This window comes from Macrosteles quadrilineatus, unplaced genomic scaffold (genome assembly GCF_028750875.1).
Source record: "Macrosteles quadrilineatus isolate MER2022 unplaced genomic scaffold, UCM_ALF_1.0 Scaffold_1__1_contigs__length_201487025, whole genome shotgun sequence".
NCBI classification, from domain to species: Eukaryota; Metazoa; Arthropoda; class Insecta; order Hemiptera; family Cicadellidae; genus Macrosteles; species Macrosteles quadrilineatus.
Window position 1 is genome coordinate 60,037,912 of NW_026542594.1, and position 23,482 is coordinate 60,061,393.

Here is a 23,482-nt window from a genome sequence, read left to right on the forward strand (position 1 = left end):
CATACATAGGACGGGCTAACACCTCGTACTGTTTAAAATTAAATTGGTAATGTTTAAAGGTTAATTTATCTTATATATAGAGTAATCTCCAGTTGAGCCCATAATCCCTCATTTTTTGGGGACACTAAAACTTTTCAAAATCTTAAAAAGAAACTATGTGCTAAGTTTGCACGACCACCAAAAGGGTATCTGTGTATATTTTACTATAGTTCGATCTTGAGTATGCTATATCGTGGTTTGTGCATGCAGCATCCAATTTATTTATTCCCGGATCACCTCTTGTTAATCTCTTCCTTAAATTCGTTCCAGGTCCACAGTACTGATAGCCGGGTAAGTGAAGTTTTACAGGTGAAATACCCTGTGTCTGTGTACAAGAAGACTATACTGTGTTCTACAACAACAAGGGGTGATCCAGGAATAAATAAATTGGGTGCTGCACGCAAAAACCACGATATAGCATACTCAAGATCGAAGGTAGGGATGTGTTGAATCCAGATATCAAATCCACCGAATCTTAAGAAAAGATTGGGATACGAGAATAATTTTTTTTAAATAGAATTATGAGGCATATACTGTGACATTGACTAACGATAGAGGTTATTGACGTAGTAATATACAGTACTGTGGTATTGCCTAACCATACAGGTTAATGACGTAATATACAGTACTGTGACATTGCCTAACTATACAGGTTAATGACGTAATATACAGTACTGTGACATTGCCTAACCATAGAGATTATTAACGTCGTAATATACAGTACTGTGACATTGCCTAACCATACAGGTTTTTAACGTCGTAATATACAGTACTGTGACATTGCCTAACCATAGAGATTATTAACGTCGTAATATACAGTACTGTGACATTGCCTAACCATATACAGGTTTTTAACGTCGTAATATACAGTACTGTGCATTGCCTAACCATACAGGTTGTTGACGTCGTAATATACAGTACTGTGACATTGCCTAACCATACAGGTTGTTGACGTCGTAATATACAGTACTGTGACATTGCCTAACCATACAGGTTATTGACGTCGTAATATACAGTACTGTGACATTGAGTAAAAAATCTGGAAAAAATTGGTCTTGTACATGGATGAAGAAAAGCTTTGTGTTAGTAAAAAAAATCGGTAAAATCGGATCCATCAAGACCGGATCCAGCCCAAGATCCGGAATTTTTTGGATCTGATCGGGTGCCGGTTCTAGCTCAGATACGGCGGATTCGGTAGTCCGATATCCGGATCCGACCATCACTCAAATCAAGAACTATGTCCAACTAAATTTACTTTAAGTGAATCACCCTTGAGGTAAGGTTTCTTTCTATTACATGTTTTGGGGGATTATGTAGTAACATTTTGTTATTTAGGGTTTTCTTGAGATTGGTATGCTAATACTATGTCCCACATTGTCTAACGAAAATCCACCTCAATCATTCAGACTCATTTTGGGTCCAGCTCTTTGGGTTAGTAAATTAAATTTGTTCACGAATTGTTTGTTATTAAAGTCTATATTTAAATTTGCTAATGTCTGTCTTTAAATATGTTCTGGTAGTACGGCTTTCCCGTTCACTCTGAGATTTGATTCTGTTACTAGCCTATTTCGTAATTTTGCCTTAAAGCCTAAAGATGTTTAACTAACCTTTTGACTTTAACTTGTGCTAGGCCTAAGTTCAGTTATCTTAAATTTGGCAAAGTAGCCTACAAAGTCACTGAAATGGTTAAAATGTAGGGTCTATGGATTATTCTGTGTTATCTTTTATAGTGTTTATAGACTACGTGTAAAATGTCTAGTTTCTAGGTTATACAATTGTGAAATATTAACTTACCAAAGACAGAGTGTCTGACTGCTATGTATCGTTGTGGTATAAGAATGTTACTATTCATGAGGCCCTTTTCTAGGGATATGTGCGGGGCATGCTGGCTCGAGAGATGTCCGTGCCTGCTGGATGAGACATGGTACACACAATCCTGTTTGTCTCGCCAAGTACCGTGTTGTAAAAGGACCTGATACGGGTTACCGCTAGGTAGGAAAATTAAGTTATCCTAAACCTCACTTTAAATTCTTTTTTGGACAATTTGATCTCTTAACTGTTACTGGTATTTGACTTGCATTTCTTTTTAGCGAATTTCCCATATAGGGAATAAGCTATTACCGTAGTACTCATGGAAGACCTGGACGCGGGACCGATTTTTTTTTTCGTTTTGAGGTCCCTAGAGGCCAAAAACACCATCCGTTCAAATTCATATATATATATATTTATATATATATATATATATATATGTGTCCGTCAGCACGATAACTCGAGCAAAAATGATCCGATTTTGATGAAATTTGGTACAAACGTGTAAACCTACGTTTATTCGAACGAGTTCGCGATCCAGCATGATCGGACCATGGGAACGGGTGTTTACGGGGGGTTTTATGGGGTAAAAATAGGTTTTTCTCATTTTTGACCCAAAAAACATAAAATTTAGCAATTTATTTCCAAACCATTTTGTAGAGCTTAAAAAAACAAATAATTTAGTATATTGAAGCGTTATTATGCGCCTAATGGTTACGGATAAAATTCCAAAAAATTGTAAATTTAAAATTCCCATGTTATTCTTATGGAGAATGAGTAAACTGTTGTAGTTTGCTTGTTTATGAACATATTTTGATCAAATTTGGAAAATGTTTTTATTTCTTACTAACTATTAACATTTTACAAAAAAAAACAGTTTTACCCTCCCTGATGCAGCAAACCTAAGTACTTGTTAAACTAATTCTATTTAAATCGGGAATAAATGCTATATTTTTAAGTAGACATTTCAGTGTAAATCCAATCAGTCAAATGGAAATTCGCTTAGTCTGCAGGTTTGCTGCGGCGGGGGTATTCTGTTTATTGTGCTATTTGTCTTAATTTATTTGTAGACAGAGTTATTCAACAAGTTAAGGTGGCCACCAATATTATGTTTTAAAATCATCATTGATTGAGCGTTGAGTTATTGTCTCCCATAATTCTGATATTTTATCTGTTTGACAATCGTTAACTTATGTGTCAATATCTTGTTTTGGAGATTTGTAATCGTCTTAATTTTTAATTTTCTTATTAAAATATTGTAATTATTCAAATTTAATTGTTGTGCTTTCACTGTATTAATATTTCCTACTGTATTTAAACCAAACTTTGGTCGTTTCCTTACAAATTAATCTTACTCCTCACAACGCTCACGCAAAACCATTAGTCTACTAGTAACACATTAAATTGTTTAGTCCTAAGTAACTGAGTAAGTGAGTCTGAATGATATAAGTTAAGTGGTCCTCGAGGGTAAACCTTTTAATCTCAACCTGTACTGCAATTGGACTTCCTTGTTGGCTGGTGGACGTCCTGCAGTAAACAAGGTGGCGCCTTCCCGAAGAGGATCCCTTATGTCATTGTGACTCTTTAAGTTTTGAGTACCAAACCCCCCCCCCCCTTCTCTGAGTTAACCTGGGCTTAGATAAATTAACCTTTCATTTAATTTATAAAAAAAGGTTACAATCTGCCACCTCTAGGCAACAAAGTTTGCCCCCCCCCCACACACTTATCAACACACTCCCTGACCACCCCAATGGCCATGCATGCCCTCCCTGTCAGCTGATTTTGTAGAACAATAATCGGCAATATTGCATACTGCATCAACAAATTTAATAACTTTTATGGCTCTTTTAACGGATGTTTTTTGCACTGTTTTTATGCAAAACGTCATTCTGACTTGGATACACGGAATGCAACGTTTTTTACCCAATCAGTAATTATACTACTGCTATTTATTTTCTTATTATCTTTGTTGTATTTAGTGTAGGTTCTCCCCATTTCAGGCTAAGTGACATTAGATTTATGTACTTGTATCAGTCTTGAGGTTTTAATGGCTTTGTATATAAAAACTATCTAGAATCTATGGCCTTTTTGGCACCTTTTTCATTGTTGAAGAGGTCTATTGTAACTCTGTTATTTAATTACCAATAAAGATTTATGATTAATAATCGCGTTTTGTGGCAAGAAACGGCACACAAAATCTTCTGTATACAAGGGCTCTTATAACGCTTTTCATTGAACACTTTTAGTCAGATCCACGTGAGAGACATGCTATTTTTGAAATGAAACAAATATGTTAACTTATACAACTGTTTTATAAAAAAAAAAAACGCATGAATTGAAAAGAAAAAAGAAAGTACGTTTACTAAAAAGAATAATATACAATTTAAAATGTGTTAAGTTGTAACAGTTGTAAGTATTTTGTTCGCACTTTCCTTCTTGCAACTTTTCAACCTTTCAGCTAGTGCTGCGGCTGCTTAATGGCGTTATGAAGTAAACAGGGGAGAAGTGTTTTCTTCGTTCGCCACTACACAGCCGCGGCGCGCGTGTCCGCCAGACCAATTAATAGGACAGCACGGAAAACTCAGCACAGCCGTGTAATAAACTATTGACTTTTGTTTGACTGCGTTCTGAAATAATTTTATACTTAATTAAAATATTTAAAATGGCTGTTTAGCCGTTCCAAGAATTATTTGCTAAAGGTTAATTTTTTTAGATTAAAACCTCCATTTTTAATTTTTTAACCCCCAAAATTTTGCCGCCCCTAAAATTTGCTGCCCTAGGCGGGCGCCTAGTCCGCGTATTCGGAAATATGTCCCTGGATCCTAATTAGGCCTATTGGTTATTCATTTTGTAGTAAATTATGCTCCATGCTATTAATCCGATTCTTTCCTTTTTTTCTATACGGTATGGTATTCGTAATGTGCTATTTTAAATGATTCGTTGACTAACATATGATGCGATTCTTGTTGATGTGTCTTTTCTAACATACTGTATGTCTAACAAAATACCATATGTTATGTTTAATAAGTTAACTTTGTTTTTGTTTACAATCATTGTTATTTAGGATTCAATTCAGAATACACCTATTTTATTTTACACATCTTTATTTAATATGTAACAGTTTGGCGACGAGGAAAACCAGTTTTTAATTTTTTTTTACATTCTATTTATTACAATTTATTTTTTAATATGAGTGACCTAAGTTACACTGAAAGTTTGACTGATTTAAAGAAGATTAGAGTAGTAGTGAAGGGTCAGTTGTCTAAGGCTGAAAGATGGCTAGCAAACCTACAAAACATGTCAAAAGAAGTAATCAAAACCAGGATAACAACAATTGAAGATTATTGGGAAAGATTTAATTCTGTACAACAATTAATAGAAGAGAAAACTGAAGAAGCTGAAATTGAGAAAGAAATAGATTACAGAGTAGAAATGGAGGACAAATATTACAAGGTAATGGATGAGTTACAAAAACGTATGGGACAGCTTGCAGAACTACAAGTGAACACTCAAAATATTGTGCCTAGTACATCAAATTTGTCTACTCCACAACGTCGATCCACTACTTCCTCAATGATTTTCACACCATATCAGGAAAATGAATCATTCAAGAACTTCATTCGTCGATTTGAGATATTTCTATATCTACATAGCCAAGAATTGGAACCAAAGGATCATGTGTACACAATGCTACATGCCTTAACGCCACATTTACATCAGAAACTGTATGATTTGTGCGCTCCTGAAAGTCCTTTGGATAAAACATATGCTGAATTAGTAAGTCTTTTGGCTGATTATGTTGACCCTAAACCTAGTACTTGGGCCTTACAACACAAATTTATGACAAGAACACAAGAATCTGAAGAAACCGTAAAAATATATTCCGTTGAGCTTCAAAAGTTATCTTCAGACTGTGACTTCAACTGTAATAATTGTGGGAAATCAATTGCAAACACATTACTACGCATGCAGTTTATAAGAGGTATTAGCAATTCAGACATAAGAACAAAATTATTACAAGAAAGATCTGCTTCATCGTTTCAAGATGTAGTGAAACTTGCCTCCATTATGGAATTAGCAAAGAACGAAAGCTATATAGTAGAAGAAAACATTCATTCAAATGAGAAAATCAACAAGATAGCAGGTACAGGAACAAAACCACCCCATTTTTCTCCTACTTGGAACAAAAAGTTAAAGTCTCCATTTGAACGCCTCAAAGGTAAATGCTATCGTTGTGGATCACCTAGACACAGGGCACATCAGTGTAAATTTATCGGAGAAATATGTAAGAAATGCAACAAACAAGGGCATATTGCTAGCGTATGTTTAGGCACAAAACAAACAGAAATTCATTGTACCGAAACTGACAATACTATAGACTATTATAAGGAAGAGAAACAAGAGGTTTTTAAGATACACAACCAGAGTACCGGTAATGACAAGTTTATGGTTGAGATACTTATTGAAGGTAAACCTGTGCGGATGGAGTTAGATACTGTAGCAGCAATAAGTATTCTACCATACTCTACCTTCAAAAGTCTCAACATAAATAAAAAGATTTTCCACACAAACATAGAACTAAGGACATACTCAAGCGAAATAATCAAACCCCGGGGTGTCGTCTTTGTAGAATGCACTTACAATGATCAGGTGTTTGTTGGGAAACTCTACATAGTGAACCAAAATTTTGATGCCATTTTCGGAAGAGAATGGATTAGAGAGGTCAAACTGGATTGGGCAGAACTTAAAACAGTTAGTAACAATACTACATCTACTGCACTCGAAGATCTTTTGGATGAATTCAAGGAATTATTTGAACCAGGAGTAGGACTCATACCTCACAAAAAAGCACACTTACAGCTTGTTGAAGGGGCAAGACCTATTTTTGTGAAGGCTCGTCCAGTCCCATATGCACTAACTGAAAAAGTAGAACTTGAGTTGAATCGTCTGGAAGAAGCTGGAATCATTTCCAAAACAGACAAGTCCGATTGGGGTACTCCAATTGTACCTGTAGTAAAGCCTAATGGTAACATACGAATATGCGCTGATTACAAGGTTACAGTAAATAAACAAATCAAAGAAGAACATCATCCAATACCTCGGATCGAAGACATTTTTGCTCAAATGAATGGAGGACAGTTGTTCTGTACTTTGGATTTAAGTAACGCTTATCTCCACTTGGAAATGGATGCTGAGAGTGCAGAAATTCAAACTTTGAGCACTCATAAAGGACAATACATACTTAACAGACTGATGTTTGGTGTAAAAGTTGCTCCAGGAGTTTGGCAAAAGGTGATGGACGGAATCCTTCAAGACCTTCAAGGTGTTCAGTGCTTCTTCGAAGATATAATAATTCAAGAGAACTGGTGACCATGGGAATGCAGATTTCCTCTCAAGATTTCCTGTGGAAGATTCAAAATTTACAAGTATTGACCAGTTTGGACATTTTCAAACAAACCAATTGAACACCATAACTATCAATCCCAAAGAACTAGCCGAAGAAACTAAGAAGGACGCATATCTAAAACAAATTCTTGAGGCTCTTGAGGAGGGTCAATCATTAGAGCCATTGGGATTTCACGATAATGAAGTTACATTACATGAAGGATGCCTCTTCAAAGGGTGGAAAGTAATCATCCCAAATTCCCTCAAGAAAAGAATTCTCAATGAACTACACTACGGGCACATTGGTATAGTAAAAACCAAAGCTTTGGCAAGAAGTTACTGCTTTTGGAGAGGAATGGATAAAGACATTGAAAACATGATTGCTGTTTGCAAGCCTTGTCGTGAGAAACAAAATTCTCCAACGAAAGAGATCAACCATCCTTGGGAACCAGCAACTCAGCCATGGGAGAGAATACATATAGATTTCATGGGCCCAACAAATGGACAACAATTTTTCATTGTTGTTGATGCCTTCTCCAAATGGGTAGAGGTAATACCCACAAAAACAGCAACTACCGATTGGACTATTAAGGAGTTGAAGAAACTTTTTAGTACTTTTGGTCTTCCAAGCCTCCTAATTTCAGACAATGGACGAAGTTTCACTTCTCTTACTTTTCAAGAGTTTCTTAAGTCATGTGGAACTCAACACAAAACGACTGCTCCGTTCCACCCATCATCTAATGGACAAGCTGAACGCTTTGTACAAACAGTGAAGAAGATGTTGAAGTCGATATTAGATGAACCAGGAACACTTGACAGTAAAATTCACAAGGCGTTAATTCAACTCCGTCAAGTACCAAACTCAACAGGAAACTCGGCATACTATCTCATGTTCAACAGACAAGTAAGAACATACCTCAGTGTTATGATACCTTCTAGAATCGAGGACTCAAAAGACAAACCTAAAGGTATAACACACATATTTAAGGTGGGAGACCGTGTTCAAGTGAGAAACTACTACAAGGGTCAGAAAAATGGAGTTTCGGAAAAGTTACATCAAGAGATGGAAATCTACATTACAACGTTGAACTGGAGAACGGAGTAACATGCAGACGACATGTAGATCAAATGCTGCGATCAAGACTTTAAAGGGGGAAAATTGATGTGTCTTTTCTAACATACTGTATGTCTAACAAAATACCATATGTTATGTTTAATAAGTTAACTTTGTTTTTGTTTACAATCATTGTTATTTAGGATTCAATTCAGAATACACCTATTTTATTTGACACATCTTTTATTTAATATGTAACACTTGTTTACCTTTTTATTGTTATCTCGCAAATAATGGCATGGCAACTGATTAACCCATTAGGCCCATGTTAACCCTAGCGCTGGCAAACGCCGGATATACGGCGCGAACGGCCGCGGCCGAAATGGCGACGCCGGATATACGGCGCCAATGCCGGTGTTCGGTAGGCCTAAATATAATTTTTTTTTTTTTTTTTAGTTTTTTTAACTTTTTTGGGCTACTGTTGTAATAAATAAGTTAAATAATACAAACCAGAGTACCCTGGAATTATATATTATATAAGGTGTACGGATTTGTACATGACCTGGGTTGGGTGATTATTTGGTACTAGCGGGGGTACGATCGACATAGTAATAGGGCTACCAAACAAAATACACAAAATAAGCTATATAAACAATATATTTTTGGAATCAGCACAAAATGTACCACAACTTTACAATTTACCTTATGATGCTAAGTCTTACATGCACTTAGCTATACGACGGAATATAAAAACATTTTATAAAAAAAATTAATAATGCCCACAATATGGAAAAACAAAAAAAAATTTTTTGTGGAAACCATGTAAATCACCTATAATATTGTTCTTTGTCTTATTCCGAACAAAATGATATATAACAATCCATAGTTATGTTGCTATTTCTAATTTTTATGATGGTTTAAAAATGATATTACATAATCAATAATATCCCTACGCCAGTACAGTGTTACACTTCTGCCAGCTCTAGGGTTAAATTTCTATTGGTTTAAATTCACGAAGGGAAATGCCCTGTGGTCCGATTTGTACCATTTCAGATTTATACCTTCCCATGGTTGGTTACTCTGACTGTGCTAAATTTCGTGCAGATCACTTCAGCCGTTTAGGAGGAGTATTTGTAAAACAAAAGCAGGAGTGTAGGATAAGAGCTTCGCTTCGCTCTGATCAATAATTATGAGTGGAACAAATTACAAAAGACTGCATTAAGAATTATTTGTAAATTGAAACCACGCCAAACCTGTAAAGCATTATTTGAAAATTACCAGTTTATAACCTTTTACTCAATATATATTTACGAAACATTACTATTTTTAAAGAACAATTTGGAAAAGTTCTGGAAAATGATGAATTTTATCATGTAAAAAGAATTAGGATTTGAGAAAATTACAAATATTTTCTTCTAATTTCCACAAAACAAAGTTTTATGAAAAACATCTTTATTACAATGGAAGAAAATTATTTAACAAATTACCAACTAATATTCAAAACGTAAAATTAAAAGAAAACAAACAAAAATTAAAACAAATCCTTACTGAAGATTCGGCCTATTATATTGAAGACTTCAATGAAAAATGCATCAACATTTAAAAATGAAATTATAAAGAGTTTAATTTAATACTAAACCTAAGTTAAAAATTAATTAATTGTACTGTCGATACACAAAAGTATTTATTTTTTTTCATAATACTTTTGAGTAAACCTTTAAAGTCACTACACACACATTTGTTCTAAAATATATAGAATTACTTACTTCAGCAATGTTTTCTCCGGAGACAATGACAAATCAAGTCCTTCACTACCTGAAACAGTAAAACTTTACTGAAGAGGCTTTAAGAAAGTATTTAATAACAAGAGGTTGGTAGTTTATAAAATGAAAGACAGCTGACTTTCCTTTTGACAGAATATGTAAACCTGGCTAAATACAAGTCAATAGTGCCAAACCATTTATTTTCACAAAACATTTACAAAACCAGCAGAGCTGGGGAACAGGTGAAATAGTCATAAACAATAAAAATACATAACAACTAAAACAAAATACTATGATAAGAAATTATACAAAAACATTTAAGAAATCATTCACTTCATTGTACATTCTAACAATGAGCAATTTTGTAACTTCCTTTTTAAACTTTTCAAAAGTTTCTATTGGTTTGATACCCATGGGCAATGGGCATCCATCAATATGGGCTAGGGGGAGGGGCTTGAGCCCCTCTATGAGACCTTAAGTTATAAACACATTTTTCCCAGATCGTGACTTATCAAAGTACGTTATAGTACAAATATTAAAAACGATGCAGAAAACTATAAATTGACAAAGCAAATTTAGGTACAAAATGGTTGTACCTAAATTTTTAACATTTGTTCTAATGGGAAAACCCCGGGTTCTCATCTTTACTGGTGGGTTATTCCATACCTCCCACACTCCCCAGCCCCCTTTATGGAAAGGTTCGATGGACGCCCATGACATAAAAATACCTTTATGATTTAATTTGAAAAGAAATAACTTATTTAAAAGAGTAGACCTACTTACTTTCAAAACCCTACTAATATTTGAAGTCAATAAGAATGTAACAAAATACTGCAGTGTAGCAATAACATCAATTTATGTAGCATTTAAAATGAGTTCTGATTTATACTTGGTGATTATGTTTAAACCATGATACAATTAATTGATTCTTGTTCTTATTTTATTTTTATGTTTAACATGTATCAGTCCAAGGCCTACTCACATTCCTGGACAAGACTCTTGTAAGTCTCTGCTAGTGATGAAGTAGTGTGCTGTTGCTGTTGAGGAGGTGATCTCATGTTATGCAGCGATCCCTGACACTCTAGGCTCTGAGGACTAAAAGCTTGAGAGCAACTGTTTTCCTACAATTTAAAACACAGTTATTAAACATCCTTTTGAAGCAAACCTTAACTTAAACTTTGATATAGCTTAGCCCTATAAATTTATAGAATACTAAATTTTATAACAATTGGCTAAACTGTTCTAAAGTAGACTCCCTCTTATCCGGACACCTTTTAACTGGACATTGGTTTAATCGGACTACACTCGGCGGAAATGAAATCTCTTTAACCGGACAATTTTGATCAGCACATCGGTTTAACCGGACTAGATCGGCAGGAAGTGGGCGGTACTGAAATGACCATTCTCGTGGGTAAGATTTCAGACCAGTGATCACGTGTCTAAATACAATGCTCTCCTAAATTTATGTCAAATACGCATTTAAACGTTTTGTTTTTACGAGCTTTTGGGGACGTCGGTTTAACTGGAAAAACCGTTATCCGGACTGGCCTCGGTCCCGAGGAGTCCGGATAAGAGGGAGTCAACTGAACAAGAAATGAACTAACAAATGTAGGAAATACTGTATCCAACGAATTCATTAACCACATTTAAAGAGGTTCTTAATCATCATCATTATATTTACCCTCACTTTTTTCACTGATAAAAAAAGTTAAAGATTCAACATATAATAACTTCATTCTATCCACGGTATCAGCTGATTTGCATGAAAATTTAAGAGTAGGCCTTAGCGATTAGCAAATTGTGATTAATATGACACAGTTATTAAATTTAACATTGCTTGGATCTATACATGCAGGAAAGCACAAGACCGTAAAATCCTTAAGGCCCGTTCCATGAATAGAACGTAATAATCAGCCAGTCGGCACAGAGCGAAGAAAGATACAAGAGATAGATGTAGAGAAATAATGACAGAGACGTGGTGTTGAGGGAGGGTAGGGGAGAATGAGAGGACAAAAAATTTGGGGTTCAGGGGACAGAAAGGGGTAGGAGAGAGAGCATGAGAGGTAGGGTTGGGTAGAGAGAGAGAGTGAGAGAGAGACGTCATTCCACTCACTGCTGGAAAACAACCATAAGGAAGAAAATGTAGAACAACAAGTTAACAAAATTTTTTTTCATCATGCCTACATTAATTAACGACTTAATATAAGTATTAGTTACAACAGATAGCTACTCAATATGAAAAGAATACTTACAAAAAGTAAGTATTGTAAGTACGGTATTCTCGAATCCTCGAATCCCGAGTCGAGAAAATATAAATACAAATGGGCGTTTTTATATGATGATTAAAAAAGCAAGAATGGAATTAGAAGCATTTAAAAATAAATATTACACTAACCATAAATGACTACACTTTGCAATGAAAAGTTACGTAATTACTTTTGACACACGGGAAAATAACAGACAACTAATCGGTTAGGCCTACATCTTTTAACCTAAATCAAACGGTTGGTATACTTTATTTGGATGGCAAGTATTCATTACTAGCTGTGTGCCCGTTCTATATACGGGGATCTTATTGTAGTCAGTTGAAACCTTCTTATATTAAGAACAGCAGTTGGTTTGCATATTTTCAGATACGGTATGCTGGCAAAACTAAACTATTATATAAACCTTCGCAAATACAGGATCTGACAGTTTCAAGCCAAAACAAATGCTTCGCAATTAAATGTCACCCGGATCGTGTTGGTCCATATGTTAAATCCAATGATTAAACTAAAAAATGCTTTGAAGGGACAAAGAAGGTATCGACATCAAGGATAGCATGAGGATCCAAAGAGAAGAAACACTCGTTGACTGGCAGAGACGGTGGGAGTCTAGCACAAAAGGAAGGGAAACCTTTGCGTTCGTTCCGGATGTGAGGTTCAGGAAGAAAGTCCATTGGGAAACCGATCACTACACGACACAGTTCGTCAGTGGGCACGGCAACTTCAAGGCAAAGCTGAAAAGTTTCAACCTCGTCGATGATGATCATTGCACTCATTGCAGAGAGCTAGAGACATCGCAGCACGTACTGATGGAGTGCCCATTCTATGAAGAAGAAAGAAGCGACATGAGGGAATTCCTCCAACAAAAGACATGGGATTGGGAGAAGATCAACTTCTTGAGAACAAAAGAATCTGCGCTGGAGTTTGCCAGAATGTGCCGAAGGATAGGGAAGAAAAAGCATGAATTTGAAAATGCAGGAATACAGGCTGGAATTTGAAAAGAAAAATGTTAGGAAAGAAAGATAAGAATTAAGAAGATTGGAAAGAAAGAAAAAAAAATCCGATGACCCTAGTACAGAGGGTACTAGGTGAGGGGAGAGTTGTTGGTTAGCATGGTGTCTACTAAACCTGGTTTGAAAAATTCAAGGAGTTTTCCAGGAGAATTCAAGACAAATTCCTGAATTTTAAGGAGCTACTATCGGAACCCGTTTAACTAATCGCAACCCGCTAATAAATGAAAATGATTATTATTAGGCTATTATTATTATTAATAATGATTATTATTATTTGAAACAAAACATTTCCAAAGAATAATATTTTATACAACATAATAAAACAGTATAACTGGTAGGTAAGGCGACACCAGTTATCATCTCCCGCGATTGTGGGAATATCAGTGAGCATATCTTGCAGTATCTTCAACATCAGCGACAAAACGTCACACCGTCAACAATCACGGCAACACCCGTATTCATATTTTGCGGTTTGGGCGACACCGATAACCGTCTCTCGCGATCGCGGCAATTCCCGTAGGCATATCTTGCGGTTTCGGCAACACCGATAATCGCCTACCGCGATCGCGGCAATAGCCGTGAGGATATCTCGCGGGTTCGGCGACACCGATAACCGTCTCTCGCGATCGCGGCGATTCCCGTAGGCATATCTTGCGGTTTCGGCAACACCGATAATCGCCTACCGCGATCGCGGCAATAGCCGTGGGCATATCTCGTGGTTTCGGCGACACCGATAATCGTCTTTAGCGATCGCGGCAATACCCGTGAGCATATCTTGCGGCTTTAGCAACACCGATAATCGTCTCCCGCGATCGCGGCAATACCCGTGAGCATATCTTGCGGTTTTAGAAACACCGATAATCGTTTCCCGCGATCGTGGCAACACCCGTAGGCATCTCACGTGGTTTCGGCGACACCGATAATCGTCTCCCGCGATCGCGGCAATACCCGTGAGCATATCTTGCGGGTTTAGCAACACCGATAATCGTTTCCCGCGATCGCGGCAACACCCGTGAGCATATCTTGCGGTTTTAGAAACACCGATAATCGTTTCCCGCGATCGTGGCAACACCCGTAGGCATCTCACGTGGTTTCGGCGACACCGATAATCGTCTCCCGCAATCGCGGCAATACCCGTGAGCATATCTTGCGGGTTTAGCAACACCGATAATCGTTTCCCGCGATCGCGGCAACACCCGCAGGCATCTCACGTGGTATCGGCGACACCGATAATCGTCTCTCGCGATCGCGGCAATACCCGTAGGCATCTCACGTGGTTTCGGCAACACCGATAATCGTCTCTGGCGATCGCGGCAATACCCGTGAGCATATCTTGCGGTTTTAGCAACACCGATAATCGTCTCCCGCGATCGCGGCAATACCCGTGAGCATATCTTGCGGTTTTAGCAACATCGATAATCGTTTCCTGCGATCGCGGCAATATTCTTGTTGTAATACTGTGACAATGTATTCCAAACGCACCAAGGAATAGGATTGAAAGTCCAAAAGGAAAAGAGTTCACTGTCGCGGGTACTTCGGTACCCCATTGGGACAAAGTCCCAATCCGAGGCACCAATCTCATCCTATTCCAAACCAAACAAAGGAAAAGTTCCTACTTCACTGGCCAAACCCTACCTTTCCGAGGTCGCGGCTAAAAACGAAGCCCGGGTAACCCTGAACAACAAGGGAAATAAAAATCCCGGGCACGGCCAACAAGGGTTTTTCTTGGTGGATAGGGCGAAAAGAATAAAAGAAGAGAAATCCAAAACCCCTGGCTTAGACAACACACCTTCGGCTTGATCATTGTACATAACACATTGTATATTTGTAAATAGAATATCAACAATGGCTTATCAGTCAAGTGACCCAACAAAGCAAAACTACATTCCGAAAGGAAACACTCTTAATAGATCACCTATAAAGAAATTGGAACTACCACCAAAAGCGGAACTCCCCGCTGACATAAGAAATGTGAGATCTAAGAGACATCACCAACAGAGTAGCCCCGATGGGGAAGAAGCCAACAAAAGGCACAAGACAAACAGCGAGACACAAGATACCGATGGTGAAAACAGTAATCCAGATTATCACACTGATGAGGAAGACGATCAATTAGAAAATGCAGAGCAATTAGAGAATATGTCAATAGAGCATATGGAGGTCATGTCCGAGTTAAAGAACATGACCTCTTCAGTAAGAACATTAAACAGACAAAACAAAGCTGTAACCAAAGCTCATGCTGAAAGAATGGAGACGTATTCAAATGTCATCCAGAAAGGATTTTTAAAATTGCATAGAGAATTCCTAGAAATCCGAGGAAGATACAAGGAGCTTGAAAAGCAGTCTAAGAGGACTGTAGAGTCCCATGCAACACCAGATTTTGACTTTTGCAAGTTGACTTCCGATATCACCTCTGAAGTTACCAAAAGAGTGGTTGAAGCCATCCAGAATCAGTCTTTGGTTCCTCAATCTTGTCCAACAAGTTATGCCTCAGCTCTTAGCTCATCTGTAAGGCGATCCAGAAAAGAAGAACCTAAGCAAACTGAAGTTCTTTTGGTTTACCCAAAGGAGGGAACTAAGACCTCAGAAGAAACAAAAGCTGAAATCAAGAAAGTACTCAATCCAGAGCAACAAGGTTTGAAAATTAAGAGAGTATCAAAGATACGAAATGGAGGAATCGCTATTGAGGTTCATAGGGAGCAAGTAAATCTTGTTAGAGCAAATCTCGGAAATGACCTGCAAACCCGAGAACCGGCCAAAAGACGGCCTAAGATGAAACTATATGATGTACCAGCTGGATCAGATCCTAAGGATATTTTGGAAAAGATAAGAGCTCAGAACTTCCAGGATATCCAAGAGGAAGATTTTACTGCCAAAGCAAAACTCATTTTCAAGACAGGCCCAAAAGGGCAATCTTCTGAGCAGTGGGTACTGGAGATTGACAAAGAATTGAGAAAGAAAATTATAGACAACGGTGAAAGAATTTTCTTGGGCTGGAGGTCCTGTAAAATCACTGACTACTTTATTGTCACAAGGTGTTTCAAGTGCCAGAGGTACGGGCACCTTGCGGCAGCATGTAAAGCAACAACTGATACTTGTGGGCACTGCGCAAAAGAAGGCCATGTATTCAAAGAATGCCCAGAGAAAAATTGGAACTATAAATGCTCCAACTGTATTAAGAGTAATCTAAACCCGTCTCACAATGTAAACTCTGTAAATTGTCCCTGCTACAAAAAGGAAGTGGAACGTGCCAAAGCGCAAACAGAATATGACTAACAACGCATCAGAAATGGCAAGGATCCCTCCTTTAAGTAGAACTCCAAACACTATCTTGATGGGACAATTAAATTTGCAAAATTCTGCCAATGTAACACATGAAGCAAGGCAAATAATAGAAGAGTTAAACATTGATTTTCTACAAACTCAGGAGCCCTATTGCTACAGAGGAGACATCAAAGGGTTTGGCCTATCCAGCACAAATCAAGTTGTTGGAGGAGCCCAACAAGGGCAAAGACACTTTGCTGCAGTGGTCTGCAAGTCACTCTACGAACCACTCAAAATGTCTGAATATTGTACTGACCACTTTGTGGTGATCAAGACAAACACCTCAATTGGACCAATAGTCATTATATCTAGTTATTTTCAGTTTCAAGACGAAATTGATCCTTACCTTGATCAACTGGAGATCATTATAAACAAAGAAAGGAACAACATGTTACTTGTGTGTGTTGATGCCAATGCTCACTCTCCGGCGTGGCACTCAAGTGTTGAAGATCAAAAGGGAGCTCAAATGAATGATTTCATATCAAACAATAATTTGTATATAGTAAACAGAGCTGGACAACCTGCCACGCACAAGACAGGGACGAATATTGACCTCACTTTGGCGTCCAGAAATTTACATGAAAAGATAATTAACTGGACAGTTCACGAAAACATGAGCCTAAGTGACCACAGATTGATAACATTTGAAATCAGGCTAAAGCTAACTAAAACTCTCAGCATAGCAAACAATTATAACCTGCGCAAAGCGGATTATGATCGTCTAAACAATGTGCTACGACCGCAACTACTTAATATCAACTCTAATGATCCTGATGAAATTGCAAGACAAACAAATGAAGCAATGGAAAGGGCATGCAATACTTCAATTCCTCTGAGAAGGACATGTACCAAAATGGTACCTTGGTGGACACAACATCTTACCACTCTAAGAAACGAGGCAAATCGTTCTAGAAGGGCCTTTCAGAGATGCTGTGAGTGTCGGGCCAAATTGGTCAAATTAGCCACCTTTCGACGTGCCCAGCGAAGATACAAGTTAGAGATGAAGCGGTCAAAGCAGGAGAGTTGGGAACTCTTTGTGAAGGACTCTATTAATGAAGATCCTTATAGTTTAGCTTATAAATTGAGTGCCAACAAAATAAGAAACAAAGACATTTTAACGACACTCAAAAGGGACCGAGAATACACCCAAACAAACATAGAGACCATGACGCTTCTGCTAGACAGACTTGTCCCAGTGGATTCTGAAGTGCCAGAGGAAAGTCTGGACCAGCTAAGGCAGCGAATATCTTTTGATAACAGAACACTAACATCTACATCTGTTGAGCCGCTTTTCAGGATAACTGATCTTAACAATGCCCTGGCAAAAGCCAAGAACAAGCGAGCACCTGGTAAAGACAGAATCCCTGCCGAAGTTTACAAAGAACTCAGCTATGACAACAAACTCCACTTGCTGAACACTTACAACAAGTGTTGGATCTCTGCGGTCTTCCCGAAGATCTGGAAAATTGGCAGGATCAAAGTGATCAAGAAGGCTGGACCTAGGGATTGGACACTTCCAAATTCATACAGACCGATCAGTTTGCTTCCCGTGGGTGGTAAAATCTTGGAAAGAATGATAGCAAAGAGACTAACTGATTACATCGAGGGAAACAACTTATTGAGTGATATGCAATACGGGTTCAGAGAAGGCAGGAGTACCAATGATGCGGTCTGCAAATTGGTTACAACCACCAGACAGGCAAATGAGAAATATGTAGCAGCACTGCTAATTGATATCCAAGGAGCCTTCGACTCCTTGTGGTGGCCAAACATCATAGACACTTTAAACAATCTAGATGTTCCTCGGAACACTGTTGCAATCATCAGGAACTATTTGCAAGATAGGGTAGTATATCTGGAACATGATGGTGACTCGGTAACAAGAAACATGAATCTTGGATGTCCTCAAGGATCGGTCCTCGGACCTTTGTTATGGATCATCACTTTTGACAAGTTGCTGAAGAAGGAGCATGTGGAAGGTGTCACACCGATTGCCTTTGCCGATGACGTTGCCTATGTTATAAAAGCAGACTCCAGAAGAGAACTTGAACTCAAATGTGAATCAACTTGCAACATCCTATCAGATTGGGCAAAGGGTGCCAAGATGAAGCTCTCCACCTCGAAGACGGTTGGAATCATAATTAAAGGCAAAATGGCGAGAAACCCAACAGTTAGATTAGACAATAATACCATCACTTTTGTAAACAAGGTAAAGTACCTTGGAGTGACTCTTGATCATAATCTTACTTTCACAACACATGTAAAAGAAGTCAGTGAAAAGGCCATCAACTTATTCAATTCAATAGCTAGAACAATCAGACTGAAATATGGAGTAAGGTTTTCCCAATTGAAGTTCCTATACACCACCGTATTTCTATCCATCCTTAGTTATGGATCAAGAGCTTGGGAGTTTAGGATAGGACACACTCATGTAAAACGAAAAATCAGGGAGGCTCAAAGGCGAGTTCTCATATGCATCACTGCAGCCTACCGCACCACATCTCTTCAGGCTTTGTGTACCGCAACTGGAAACATGCCTATAGATATAAAGTTGCAAATGGACCTAGACCTCTGGAAAGTTAGAAAAGGCCTACTTCTTGAATCGAAGAATGATGTCAGAGAAAGACACCTGCGCCAGTGGCAAGAGGAGTGGGATAGATCTGAAACTGGAAGATATACTTACCATCTGCTTCCGAAGATTGCTACCAGTGATCTCTCACATCTCCTGGAGTACTCCACCATTCAGATCATCACAGGACATGGTGCTTTTGGATCGTACTTGCTCAGCTTCAACAAGAAGGAATCGAGTGACTGCCTTGATTGCGGAGATGAGGACCACCCGCTACACGCCGTCATGGAGTGTCCAGCTCATCTGGACTTAAGGACCAACCTGGAAATCGAGATCACACGAAAAGGACTTCTACGACCATGGAGCTTCGCCACCTGCCTTGAGGACCCTGACACTGCCAAAATGATCCTTAACACCTGGAAGGAGATTCACCGTAGAAGGGACATCTAGACCACCCTGAAGAGGACTTAGAGTCGTCGACTTTACCCGACTCGAGAATAAAATCCCGGAAAAGACAACTCAACCCCAGTGGACCTCGGACCCGTGGGCCCCCCGGCTGAATTCATCGCTGGAAATGAAAAACACAACGGGCAGCATGCTGCATGTCAAAACCCCTGCATGATAGTTAAATAAAATTTCATATAAATATAAGAAACAAAATCAAAGTTTGAGAAAGAGAATATACACCAAGAGGCAGAATGCCAAGGTATGTCTAAACTGATAGGTACTTGGTGTAAATAAAGAAAGAAGTGAAAAAAAAAAATAAAGTGATCGCGGCAATACCCGTGAGCATATCTTGCGGTTTCGGCAACACCGATAATCGTTTCCCGCGATCGTGGCAACAAAAGCGGTAGTGTTTCGGTTAGGCGACGATTCCGATGCCTGGGCTCCGGATTCCCGGAGGTTTGGGTGGATTCCTGGAGTTTTCCAGGACATTTCAAGGTAAGATAAAATTCCCGGAGGTTTCCCGGTTTTCCCGAATTTCCCGGAGAGTAGACACCATGCCTGGAAGGACATGGATTGAAGCTGACAGCAGGAAGAGGAATCCGAAGATATTTCAGGAAAGCGGCCTGGTGAATAAGTCTCTGACTTAAACCAGGGGTGGTGGAGGGACCGCTGGGCTTTGGCCAAACACCTCTCACACTCACACACACAACAATTTCGATATCACTTCATTCAGTTTTACAAGACGGGGTTTTAAGGTTTCAAAAACAAATTGCTAAGTCAAGGTTTTTTCACGGTTGACTTAGTTCACAGTTTTAAGGTTTTCACGGTTGAGTGGGAACCCTGCAAAAACTGCACTCACACAGAAAATGTAGCAAAATAAGACTATAAACTCCGATTAAGTTATCAAAAGAAAGGTACTAGCAGAGCGGGCGCACGGCGACCAAGTTTATTAAAGTACAAACATTCTATTTCACAAACTTGTGTAAACATAAAACAGAGTGTTCAAAATTTCCTATCAACGGTGTTTAAATAGCCAGTTAAGCATGTTTTCAGCACATGTTTGAAATATGTTGTATCTTATTCCAATGAATTAATACTTGTAGTTATCTTTGTAAAAACACAAATTGCAAAAATTTTAATTCCAATTCGTGTTTTTACAAATAGAACTGAAAATAGTAATTCATCGCAATAAGGTACAACATATTTAAAACATGTACTGAAAACTGGCTTAACTAACAATTTTAACGCAGTTTCTTGAAAATTTCTAAACCTCAGTCTAAACTTGGTCGCCACGCGGCTGCTCCGCCAGGCACTTTCTTTCGATAATCAAAGTATAGAGTTGATTTACCTCAGTTCTAGAGTCAGAGAATACACAGGTTCGCAGTTGGCCCAGTAGTTCTACCAGTGACTCATGGCTTTCATTGGCTATTCCTTTCTGCTTTCTGTTACATATCTGCTTAACTGAGACAAAAAAACATGACTAATACAGTAACAAACAGTGCAAGCATAACTTACATGAAAAACAATTCAAATTTTGTTTACAGTACAACCCCCCTAATCCGTCACCCATAAATTAATTGTTTGACTTACCATATCTTATTAACCGTGCATGATCAGGGAAGACGCTAATAATGTTCCCGTGACGTATAATATTTTGGTACGATCTTGGGAGTCAGTGATGTGTAGGCCTACTATAATTGCTGCAGATGTTCAAATTTTGCCAAGCACAGAGGAGCCTACGATGATGTTTCCTGGACGCAGGAGATATTTAGGAGTTTGCCCAATCCCGAATAGCAACGATAGGTAGTTTTCATCATCGCAGGAGAAGATGATTAAATGTTTACTGTACCACAGGAGATATTCAGGAGTTTGCCCATTCCCAAATAGCAAAACTAAGTAATTTTCATGATCACGGGAGAATTTGAGTAAATGTTTCCTGTACAGCGCAGTAGATATTCAGGAGTTTGCCAATTCCCAAATAGCAATGATAGGTAGTATTTATGATCACGGGAGTATTTGAGTAAATGTTTACTGTACCACAGGAGATATTCAGGAGTTTGCCCATTCCCAAATAGCAACGATAGGTAATTTTCATGATCACGGGATAATTTGAGTAAATGTTTCCTGTACCGCATGAGATATTCAGGAGTTTGCCCATTCCCAAATAGCAACGATAGGTAATTTTCATGATCACGGGATAATTTGAGTAAATGTTTCCTGTACAGCGCAGGAGATATTCAAGAGTTTGCCAATTCCTAAATAGCAATGATAGGTAGTTTTCATGATCACGGGAAGAATTTGAGTAAATGTTTCCTGTACGACAGGAGATATTCAGGAGTTTGCCCATTCCCAAATCACGACGACAGGTAGTTTTCATGATCGGGGGACAAGATGATTAAATGTTTCCTGTACCCCTGTACCGCAGGAGATATTCAGGAGTTTGCCGGGATCACAGATAGATCCCTAACAATGATAAGGTTTATGTGATTGCTGGAGACGATAGTGATGTCCCTGCGAGTTTGGTATTTTTCTGCAGTTCCTGAAGCCCAAGAAGATAAATTCAGTGACCGTGAGATTAGTCGAATGTGGAAGACGATGTTAAAGTTCCCATATCCATAAGAGACGTTCAAAATTCATTACTATTCATTATTCATTGGCCTTCATCATTGATCCTCATTGAACGAGACTGTGTCTAGTTAAATACGAAAAAAAACCACAAACAAAAAGTTAGGGGTGTGCGAATATTCAAAAGTTCGAATAGTTGAAGGAATACTTTAGTACTCGAGCCCAACTCGATCGAAATGAGTATATTCGAACATTCGAATTGTAAACAAACCTAGAAATAATCTCTAATTTCAACCAAATAAATCATGGTATTGTGTTGTTTAATTTCATCCCAACATTTCATGCTTTGTCGGCAACGTCAGCATATTATGACATCTTCCTTAACTCTACACAGAACACGGCCATTTTCAAGGACAATAATTTTGTTGTGTGATTATTAAAATCCCTCCGCTCTGCTGGCTAGCTTACAATGTTCCAATACGATAGGCTTACTGCAACCTACTGGCATGGAAACACAAGACTGTCAACCATTCTTATTTGATTAATTAACAATAGCCTATATTTAGCAGCAATTAAGTTTGTATTAGTTTACCAGACAGATATCTATTTGTATACGTTTTAAATATATTCTTTTAGCTTAGTTAATATTAGGATCTACTTTTTGTAACGTGAACTTAAAGTACAGTAGAATGACGAAATAAGTTGTATGAAAGTGTTGTCTGTGTAGCAACTAGTAAGCTATGAGGATAGAACTGCACTTCACAGTCTTTAGCAATTAAACATACTCCTTAACAAGACACGAACTCGTGAAATATTTTTTTAAAAATAATCAGCAAAATTTTTTTCCATTTTTGAACAGAGAAATATATTTTTTTTAACTCTACTTTCTTGTTTTGTTACACAATTTTGTCTCTGCTTCTCTTCTGAAACAACACAACCAGATGCGTAATAAAGGCCAATGACCTAAATATCATGATTGTGCAATGTTGATATAAAAATGCAAATCATGGTATTAATTTGAATATATTTGTAGTTAATTCAAATTATATTTTTGAAGATTCAAAGTTTCTACACGGAAAAAGAGAATCTGAAGTCAAACCCGGCAAAGGATTCCCGAAAATACAACTATGTATCATTGTCCTGCTATTAGAATCCCAGGACAAGCCACCCCTCTAGTCTAAATATAGCTTCAAGGTTGCACCCTCCCCTCCCCCCACGACATCTCCATTCAAAGTGGCCCTCTCCTTTCG

At 38.1% G+C, this 23,482-nt stretch overlaps 1 protein-coding gene across 3 annotated transcripts in view; it reads right to left on the minus strand.

The window, feature by feature from the left end:
- LOC128983232 (repetitive organellar protein-like) overlaps positions 1–23,482 on the minus strand; it is a 133,463-nt gene that overhangs the window by 91,747 nt on the left and 18,234 nt on the right. The window contains exons 3-5 of one of the 3 annotated variants that reach the window (XM_054402458.1): positions 21,016–21,128; positions 11,033–11,171; positions 10,054–10,102 (exon numbers count right to left, since the gene is read on the minus strand). In XM_054402458.1, the coding sequence (XP_054258433.1) occupies positions 10,054–10,102; positions 11,033–11,171; positions 21,016–21,128 (301 nt within the window). Of the gene's footprint in view, positions 1–10,053; positions 10,103–11,032; positions 11,172–19,334; positions 19,754–21,015; positions 21,129–23,482 lie in introns of those variants that run through there. The other 2 variants (XM_054402459.1, XM_054402460.1) reach the window with 2 other exon arrangements.